Source organism: Mandrillus leucophaeus, unplaced genomic scaffold (genome assembly GCF_000951045.1).
Source record: "Mandrillus leucophaeus isolate KB7577 unplaced genomic scaffold, Mleu.le_1.0 Scaffold98, whole genome shotgun sequence".
Lineage (NCBI taxonomy): Eukaryota > Metazoa > Chordata > Mammalia > Primates > Cercopithecidae > Mandrillus > Mandrillus leucophaeus.
The window spans coordinates 2,377,560-2,387,835 of NW_012110696.1; the positions used below are offsets into that span (position 1 = coordinate 2,377,560).

At 52.9% G+C, this 10,276-nt stretch overlaps 1 protein-coding gene across 1 annotated transcript in view; it reads right to left on the reverse strand.

The window, feature by feature from the left end:
* Positions 1 to 9,234: 9,234 nt before the first annotated feature.
* The window catches only part of IDUA (iduronidase, alpha-L-), a 15,837-nt gene continuing 14,795 nt past the window's right edge, over positions 9,235 to 10,276 (reverse strand). Inside the window, exons 9-11 of the mRNA XM_011970925.1 lie at positions 10,109 to 10,191; positions 9,629 to 9,729; positions 9,235 to 9,481 (exon numbers count right to left, since the gene is read on the reverse strand). Coding sequence (XP_011826315.1) covers positions 9,348 to 9,481; positions 9,629 to 9,729; positions 10,109 to 10,191 — 318 coding nt within the window. The 3' untranslated portion in view covers positions 9,235 to 9,347. The remainder of the gene's footprint in view (positions 9,482 to 9,628; positions 9,730 to 10,108; positions 10,192 to 10,276) is intronic.

Below are 10,276 nucleotides of genomic sequence, written 5' to 3' on the forward strand. Positions count from 1 at the left end.
CTGGGCCCTGCCGGCTCCCACGCCCCTTCGGGTCAGGCGGCGCGGAGCGCGGAACCTAGGGGCCGGCGCAAGCACGTCCTGCCCCTTAAAACTGAAACTCGGGGCGGTCAGCCACCCTCACGGTCTTGGGCCCCATCCTCAGCCAACCCTATGGGGTGACCGCAGGGAGACAGGCTCTTGTAGCCACCTGCCCAGCCCCAGTGAGCCCCTCGCGCGCAGGTTCGCTCGCACGGATCCTCGCTGGCCGCGACAGCACCTGCCCCGGGGCAGGAGAGGCGGGACTGGGGGAGAGCCCGTCAGGCCTCACAGAGGCGGCATCTCAGGGACAGCAGGTATAGGGACTGACGGGGACAGGCGGGTGGAGGGGGCTTGGCCGAGAATGGAGATGAAGTAACAGGGGTTGGACTTACACACTCTCAGCTGCAGCAACCAAAAAAACAGACTAATAAAAAAAAAAAAGCAGCACTCAAGGCACTGGGGTCACGAAACCGAGGACCGTGGTGCTGGAGAGAGGGGAACCGACCCGGCAGCGAGGACTGTCCCGCCCACCCCCGGGCACGGTGTAGAGAAAGGGAACCCAGGCAGCCACCTGCGTCTCCCTCAAATGGGAAGATAGAGGTGGCCAGGCAGGGGGCTGGAGTTCACAGGATCAGAGCCCACGCAAGGCTGGGAATAGTCCCTGTGTCCGGCAGCCAGAGCAGGGAAGCATCGTTAGAGCAGGAAGAAGTTCTCACCTTGTAGTAGGGAAGCATCAACAGGAGACTAAATACAGTTCAGGTCCCAACAAACACCACTCAATAACAAGACCCAGAGTCAGATGTGGGGGCTCACACCTGTAATCCCAGAACTTTGGGAAGCCAAGGCAGGCAGACCAGTTGAGCCCAGGAGTTCGAGACTACCTTAGGCAACATGGTGAAACTCCATCTCTACAAAAATCCAAAAAGTTGCCAAATGTGGTGGTGTGTGCCTGTGGCCCCAGCTACTGGGGAGGCTGAGGTGGGAGAATCACGAGCCCAGGGGGCCGAGACTGCAGTGAGCCAAGATCACACCACTGCACTCCAGTCCGTGCGACAGAGACCCTGCCTCAAAAAAAAAAAAAAAAGGACCATACAGTTTCCAAGTAACTTAATCACATCCCAGAAACGAATGCAAATGTATGTGTAGGTCCACAAAAATATCCAGAGCCAAACAAGGTAGAATACAAAATGTTGAATATCCAGTAAAAAAAAAAAAACAAAAAAAAACCCAGGCATGAAAAGAGGCAGGACATTATGACCCGTATGGAGAGACAGGAAAAATCAATCAAAATTGACCTGGGGCCGGGCACAGTGGCTCACGCCTATAATCCCATCACTCTGGGAGGCCGAGGAGGGCGAATCACTTCAGATGAGAAGTTCACAAACAGCCTGGACAACATGGTGAAACCCCATCTCTACTAAAAATATAAAAACTAGCCGGGCATGGTGGCAGGTAACCTGTAGCCCTAGTTAGGAGGCTGAGGCAGGAGAATCGCTTGAATCTGGGAGGCAGAGGTTGCAGTAACTGACCTGGAAATGACAAAGGTGACAGGGCAAGTAGAGGACAGCACACACACACTTATGCTGTGATCATATTCCATATGTTGAAGATGCTGGAGGAAAGGAAAGACAATATGTTAAGTAAAGATGGGGGGGAAGCCTCAAATCGAACTTCTGGGGATGAAAAATAGTGTCTGAGAGAGATAATACATGAGATGGGATTAATGGAACACTGCAAAAAAAAAGGATCAGTGTGGACGGGCGCCATGGCTCATGCCTATAATCCCAGCACTTTGGGAGACCAAGGCAGGTGGATCACCTGAGGTCAGGAGTTCAAGAACAACCTGGCCAACATGGTGAAACCCATCTCTACTAAAAATACAAAACTTAGCTGGGCGTGGCAGCGCATTCCTGTATTCCCAGCTACTGGGGAGGCTGAGGCAGGAGAATCGCCTCCGAGAGGCAGAGGTTGCAGTGAGCCAAGATCACGCCACTGCACTCCAGCCTGGCAACAGAGCTAGACTCTGTCGCAAAAAAAAGGATCAGTGAACTTGAAAACATAGCAATACAAACTGTCCAAATGAAATGGAGAAAAATGACTAGAAAAATGGAAAGAGCATCAGTGAACTGTGGTTCACCTTCAAGTGGTGAAATACAGGTATAATTGGAGTCCCCAAAGGAGAGGAGACAGAGGTTGGGAAAGAACAAAGCTGTTTTCAGATACAGCAAAGTAAAAGAATCACCTGCAGGAGTGTCTAAGGTGTCCATCAAGCAGAAGGAATGTCATACCCAATGGAAAACCGAATCTACACAAAGAAATGAGGAACACCATAAACGGCAACTAAATGAGTGAGTATAAGGAGTGCGTTTCTTTTTTGAGTCAGAGTCTCACTCTGTCGCCCAGGCTGGACTGCAGTGGCATGATCTTGGCTCACCTCAACCTCCGCCTCCCAGTGTAGCAGGACGAGCCGCAGACAAAACTCCTCAGACACGGGATTAAAGAAGGAAGAGGTTTTTTATTCGGCCCGGAGCGTCGGCAGACTTGAGTCTTAAGAGCCGAGCTCCCTGAAGAAGAAATACTTGGCCTTTTTAAAGGCTTACAACTTTAAGGGATCCATGTAAAAGGGTCATGATAAATCAAGCAAGCATGGAAAACGTGACGAGGGGCTACATGCATCAGCTAACAGAACAAAAAGTTTTACAGTGCTTTCTCATACAATGTCTGGAATTTACAGATAACACTAGTAGTCTTGGTCAGGGGTTAATATTATTATTATTATTTTAACCACCAGGGCCAGGTGGTGGCGCCAAGGTTGTCTAGCTATTTATCTTACTTCTGTTTCTTTCCAACTTTTTGCTTTCTTCCCCTTCTCCTGTTATAAACTAGAGAAAAGGGGAGACCGGGAAAAGCTGGGAAGGACAACAGGAGAAGTGGTGGTCTCATTCTATACCAGGTTCAAGTGATTCTCCTGCTTCAGCCTCCCAAGTAACTGGGATTACAGGTGCGTGCCACCACACCTGGCTAAGTTTTGTATTTTTAGTAGAGATGTGGTTTCACCATGTTGGTCAGGCTGGTCTTGAATTCCTAACCTCAGGTGATCCACCTGCCTTGACAGTTATCTGATTAATGCAAGAATAATGTATTGTGGGGTTTATATCATATGAAAAATTAAAATATGTAACAACAATAGCACAATGGCTGGGAAGGAAAATGGAAATGTAATGTTGTAAGGTTTGACTATATATGAGGTTATATGATATCACTTGAATTTAGTGACAAGTTAAAAATGTATAGTAGGCCAGGTGCGGTGTCTCACGCCTGTAATCCCAGCACTTTGGGAGGCTTAGGTGGGAGGATCATGAGGTCAGGAGTTCAAGACCAGCATGGACAATATGGTGAAACCCCATCTCTACTAAAAAGATAAAAATTAGCTGGGCATGGTGGCTCATGCCTGTAGTCCTAGCTACTTGGGAGGCTGAGGCAGAAGAGTCACTTGAACCTGGGAGGCAGAGGTTGCAGTGAGCCGAGATCGCGCCACTGCACTCCAGCCTGGATGACAGAGTGAGATTCTGTCTCAAAAAGAAAAAAGAAAAAAAAAGTGTATAAATCTGAAAACAACCATTAAAATAAAGAATTACAGCTAATAAGACAACAAAGGACAGAAATAAAATTTAAAAATTAACCCCCCAAAAAAGCAGAGAAAGAGGGAGAAGAAAAAATGAGATGAGTCAAAGACAAATAGCAGGATGGTAGATCTAAACCCCACCACATTGCCGGGCGCGGTGGCTCACGCCTATAATCCCAGCACTTTGGGAGGCCGAGGTGGGTGGATCACCTGAGGTGGGGAGTTTGAGACCAGCCTGACCAACATGGAGAAACCCCGTCTCTACTAAAAATACAAAATTAGCTGGGCGTGGTGGCACACGCCTATAATCCCAGCTACCACGGAGGTTGAGGCAGGAGACTTGCTTGAACCTGAGAGGCAGAGGTTGTGGTGAGCCGAGATCGTGCCATTGCACTCCAGCCTGGGCAACAAGAGTGAAACTCCGTCTCAAAAAAATAAATAAATAAAAAATAAACCCCACCATATGGATAATCACATTAAATGTAAACATTCTAAACATCCCACCTAAAAGGCAAAGATTGTCAGATTGGGTAAAAAAAGCAATACCCATCTACACGCTGCCTAGAAGAAACACGCATCAAATATAAAGACACAATTATGTTAAAAGGGTAGGGAAAGATGTATCACACTGATACTACTCAAAAGAAATCTGGCCAGGCGCGGTGGGATGCCCGTATAGTACCAGCTACTTGGGAGGCTGAGATGGAAGGACCACTGAAACCCAGGAGTTCACGTCCACAATGGGCAGCATCGTGAGACCTTGTCTGTAATAAAAAGACAAAGGAGGCCAGGTGCAGTGGCTCATGCCTGTAATCCCAGCACTTTGGGAGGTCAAGGCAGGCGGATCACTTGAGGTCAGAAGTCTGAGATCAGCCTGGCCAACATGGCGAAATCCCATCTCTACTAAAAATACAAAAATTAGCCAGGTGTGGTGTGGTGACACGCACCTGTAATCCCAGTGACACCAGAGAGTGAGGCAGGAGAATTGCTTGAACCTGGGAGGTGGAGGGTGCAGTGAGCCGAGATTGCACCACTGCACTCCAGCCTGGGTGACAGAGTGAGACTCTGTCTCAAAAAAAAAAAAAAACTACATCGTGATCAAGGGCGGTTCATGCAGAGATGCAAAGCTGATTTGTCAATGCGCTGACCTAGGGTTGTTCACCCAGCACAATGAGACCAATGTCCACACCGAGGTTTGCAGCAGGCGGCAAGAGGGTGCTTCCTTACAGACGCCAAGCAAGGAGGACCAGGGCAGCTCGTGCTTAAGTGCTGGCCTCCCAGATGGCATGCAGGCAAGGGTTTTTAAAGGCAGGGGTAAATTTCAGGAAAATAGAATTCACAGGCAAGACTGTAAATCAAAACATGGAGGTTATACATTGGTTTTGGCCTAAAAGGGAGGGATATCTTGAAGGGGTGAGGGGTATTCCAGGTCATAAGTAGATGCAAAGATTTCCTGGGGCTAGGCATGGTGGCTCATGCCTGTAATCTCAGCACTTTGGGAGGCCGAGGTGGGTGTATCACGACGTCAGGAGTTCGAGACCAGCCTGGCCAATATGCTGAAACCCTGGCTCTACTAAAAATACAAAAATTAGCCGGGTGTGGTGGTGGGTGCCTGTAACCCAGCTGCTCGGGAGGCTGAGGCAAGAGAATCGCTTGAACCCGGGAGGTGGAGGTTGCAGTGAGCTGAGGTCGAGTCACTGCACTCCAGCCTGGGCGACAGAGCCAGACTCCATCTCAACACCGTCCCCACCCCCGGAAAAAAAAAAAAAAAAAAAAATCTGATTTGCAATTAAGGAAGACCAGTTTTGTTTAAAAAGTTGGGGTCAGCAGAAAAGAATGTTAACTCTGGCTCATGGGTGTGGCTCCCTCCAGGCCCCCTTCAGGAAGAAACAGAACAAGAGCAGCAGGCAGAGTTCAGCCCCTGGTTCCCTGTATCTGAGGCCTGCGGGCCGGTAGATCCATTTGGTGGGGGCCCAGGCTTCTGAAAAGTCACTCCAGGACATACTAAGATGCAATCTTGGGTTTCTATGGGAGCCAGCGTCCCCAGCACCCCTGGCTGCTATTTTAGCTGCTTGGGCCATTTTGCTTTCAGGCTGCTCATTTACTTCTCAGGGCCGGTGAGGGGCCCAGAATTTCTCCTGAAGGAACTGGAGACTTTCCTTTATTTCCATGCTTGGAGGGGGACCCACAGGCCCCTAAGGGGAGTCCCTGTTGCATCTCAGTTTTAAAACATTTGAAAATCAATCAATGGAACTTTCTCTCTCTCTCTCTGTCTCTCTCTATATAGATAGATAGATTAGATAGATAGATAGAGAGATAATATATATCTCTATATGTGTGTATATATATATATTTTTTTAGAGAAAGTCTCATTCTGTCGCCCAGGGTGGAGTGCAATGGCATGATCTCTGCTAACTGCAACCTCCGCCTCCTGGGTTCAAGCGATTCTCCTGCCTCAGCCTCCCGAGTAGCTGAGATTACAGGCGACCACCACCATGCCTGGCTAATTTTTGTATTTTTGTAGAGACGGGGTTTCACCATGTTGGCCAGGCTGGTTTCAAACTCCTGACCTCAAGTGATCCACCTGCCTCGGCCTCCCAAAGTGCGCCTGGCTGCACCTTACCATATTAACAGATAGAAAAGCAACGTGATCTCAGTTGACATAAAAAGTGTTTGACACGGCTGGGCACAGTGGCTCACGCATATAATCCCAGCACTTTAGGAGGCTGAGGTGGGCGGATCACGAGGTCAGGAGATCGAGACTATCCTGGCTAACACGGTGAAACCCCATCTCTATTAAAAATACAAAAAGTTAGCCAGGCGTGGTGGCAGCGCCTGTAGTCCCAGCTACTCAGGAGGCTGAGACAGGAGAAGAGCGTGAAACTGGGAGGCAGAGTTTGCAGTGAGTTGAGATTGCCACACTGCATTCCAGCCTGGGTGACAAAGTGAGACTCCGTCTTGGAAAAAAAAATAAATAAATAAAAGTGTTTGACATAGCCGGGTGCGGGGCTCACACCTGTAATCCCAGCACTTTGGGAGGCCGAGGTGGGCAGATCACAAGAGACAGGATCTCACCATGTTGGCCAGGCTGGTTTCAAACTCCTGACCTCAAGTGATCCAGCAGCCTCAGCTTCCCAAAGTGCACCTGGCCGCACCTTACCATATTAACAGATAGAAAAGCAACGTGATCTCAGTTGACATAAAAAGTGTTTGACATGGCTGGGCGTGGTGGCTCACGCATATAATCCCAGCACTTTGGGAGGCCAAGGCGGGCGGATCACGAGGTCAGGAGATGGAGACCATCCTGGCTAACACAGTGAAACTCTACTAAAGTTTCTCTACTAAAACTACAAAAATTAGCCAGGCGTGGTGGTGGGTACCTGTAGTCCCAGCAACTCGGGAGGCTGAGGCAGAATTGCTTGAATCTGGGAGGAGGAGGTTGCAGTGAGCCGAGATCGCGCCACTGCACTCCAGCCTGGGTGACAGAGCGAAACTCCGTCTCAAAGAGGAAAAAAAAAAAAAGCTCTGTCATCATGCCTCACACCACCGCTTCTAGGAGGCCGCATCGGGTGGATCTGGGCTTGGGGAGTAGCGTGTACACCCAAGCGTTCCACTTCCACCCGTTTCCTGGATGGCAGGTAATGTTGGTCAGAAGAGGCTCTGCAGCGGGTCCAGGCTGTGACACCTCCACCTGCTGCGAGTGTGGGTGCCCAGCAGACCCCACCCTGCCTGGAGTGTCTGGCAGAAACACCATGCCCCGGCAAGCCCAGACCTCACATCCCAGGAAAAGGCCATTTCCTCCTGTCACTTGGAAAGCATGCCCCTCTGCCCTGGTGAGGTCTAACAGCATTCAACGGCCACGTGACTCGGCCGCCCAGGAAGAGCCAGACTTGGTCCCAGCGCGTCTGGAAGTAAGTCCTGCGGGCAGAAGACCAGAGCTCCCATGAAACTGCTCCTCCTGAATCACTGCCCCTGCCTCAGCCCACACCGAGGGCTTCATGACGAGAGTCCTATCAGCCTCTGGACAAGAAGGGAAAGTGCAGAGGTGGCTTATGGATGCACGGTGCATGATGTCGCCCAGAAGGGGACAGGTATTGTGTCATAGCTGGGGTGGGGGGCGCTGGCTCTGAAAGACGCAAGAGGCACCCCACAGCAGAACCAAGGTGGCACATCCAGCCACTCTTGGCTGCAGCACGGGCAGCCTGTGGACAGGGGACATCAAATACGGTCTCTTCCTGTCACCTAGCAACTGCTCCAGGTACAAACTGGCCCAGCAGGGACAGAGGCTGTGTGTGACTGATGGCCAGTGCCGGCTTCCCTGGCTCTTGGCATGGCCTCAAGCCTCACCCATTCACAGCAAAGCCCAAAGTGGCACCATCAGTGAGACTGGAGAGTGGGGATGTGTCGGTAAGCTGGTGGCCACCAGAGAAGGAGACGGTGACGGAGCCTCATGGGGAAGGAGACAGATGCAGTTTTGCCGTTCAGCCAAGACTGATGCTAGCACCGTGGGGCCTCAGAACCCCCTGCTGACACCACCTTGCCTCCAGAGGGTCCGTCCTACCACCCTGGTGGCCAGGCTCACACCAGGAATCCCAGCTGAGGGGGACACTTGGAGTGTATGTGACTATTTTTGCCAAAAGCCACAACACCCAGGTCCAGGAGTGAGGGGAGGGTCCCTTGTGGGGTCTCTGTCCCACCCCAGCACCTTGGAGGCCCACTTTGGTTGGGGCAGGCAGGGGACATGGGCTTTGGGAGGTGCAGTGAAGCTAGCAGGCTCACCCCCCACCCCCACCAGAGCCCCTGACAGCCTCCAGGGAAACCTGTGGTGTCCCTGTGCCCCAGCCCTCTGGCTGAGTGCAGCTAAGGGTGGCCCTGGGAGGATGCTGGAGGGAGGGAAGAGACACTGGGGACTTGATTCCTGGGCTCCTGCGCACAGCACCCACAGGCTGGCCACACCCCTGGGCAGAAGGTCCCTGCTCCTTGCCAGGACGCCCAGCCCTGCCTGGACTGGTGAGTACCCTGGGGGCTCCCCTGTGGCTTCCTGGCACCTCCATCTCTGTAAACAGTCAGCAAATTGTCCTCATCTGGCCCTCCCATGTCTCAAAGCCGGAGCCAAGACAATCCGTGGTGAGAAGACGCAGACCATGGTGGACGCTACTGTTTTCTTCTGCTGGCCACAGCCTGGGTCGCACAGGTGTGCCCCCATCCCACCCTCCACCATGCGGGGGTACAGGAGTCTTCCCTCATGCAGCCTCAGCTCCCCACTCTGCAGAACAAGTAAGAGAGCAAGAGACCGGCACGCCGCCTCACCAGGGGTGATCCTGGAAAACCCTGGGTAGGCAGGGCTGAGCTGGCTCCCCAGCCTGGCCCAGGGGCTCAACATGCTTCCGGTCCCGGCCTGGGGGTGGTCTAAGTGGGAGTGAGGGGGAAAGCGGCTTCGCTCCAGTTGAGTCCCCATCAGCCGCCGGGGTTTACCCTTGGAGGCTGCCCCGGAATGTGCCCAGGGCCAAGCCACAGAGCCTGGGCCTGAGACTGACGTGTGCAAAGCTGCTTTAAAGGGGGTGTTGGTACCAAGACATAAAAGAAAATAATAAAATATAAAAATATATTGCAAAGGGGGTGATGGGGGGGCAGCGTGGGCACAGTGCAACCCCAGCTCGCTGATTGCCAGTGGAGGTGCAGCCCAGTGGGGCTCAGCACAGGCTCATGGATTTCCAGGGGCTGGGGGCCCTCTTGGCACAGGGACCTCCAGATATGGCACAGGGTTGGAGAAGGGGCCTGGTCGGGCCCAGTAGTCCAGAGCTCGAACTCGGTAGGAGCCGGAGACAGTACCTGTGTCTGGAGACACGGGGACACGTGTGCCAACCTGAACCTGCCCCTGCCCAAAAGCCTCCTGACCCCAGGCTTCTCAAGGCCCCCACCCAACACTGCCCTGAGGTCGAAGAATGGGGTGGCTGAGACCAGGGCAGCGGGTGGTGGGCGCACCTGGGCTGAACACAAAGAGATTGAAGGTCGATGGCTTTCTGCTGACTGGGGTGTACACCTTACCATCCTGAGAGAACTGGATCTGGTATGTCCACAGGCACCTGGGGAGGTCAGGCCAAGACCAAGGCTGGGGTCAAGACGGTCCTCAAAGGCCAGGGCAGGCAGGGCAGCTGGCCCAGAGCACCATTCCCTCAAGCCCCTCCGCGGCACCTCCCCAGCCCCTGGCCACTCTTCCTGCCCAGACAGGAGAGGGCTGGAGCCTAACTGTCCACTTCATGTCCCGTAGGAGAATGCACATCCCACTGGCAGGGCCTGGTGCAGTGGCCCACAGCGTGTAGGGTGAAGGGCAGGGACGCAGGACTGCAAGGGAAGGAGCTGGTGGGCCATGGCGAGTAGCCCGAGTGACCGCATGGGTGAAGGGGTCGGGACCCAGGGGGTGCCTAGGACTAGGCAGGGGGAGGGGTGGCCCCACTCACGCACTTGGAGCCCACGTGTTCATCCGACCAGACCAAAACCAGCTGCCCTTGGGTCAAGGGCAGGGCACGGAGCCGCGTGACCTGGGGGAGGGAGGGGCTGTGATGGGGTCGGGGAGGAGGAGTCCGGGCGGGCCACAGCGCGGGTTGGGGGATTGCCACTTGCCTGGCCGGG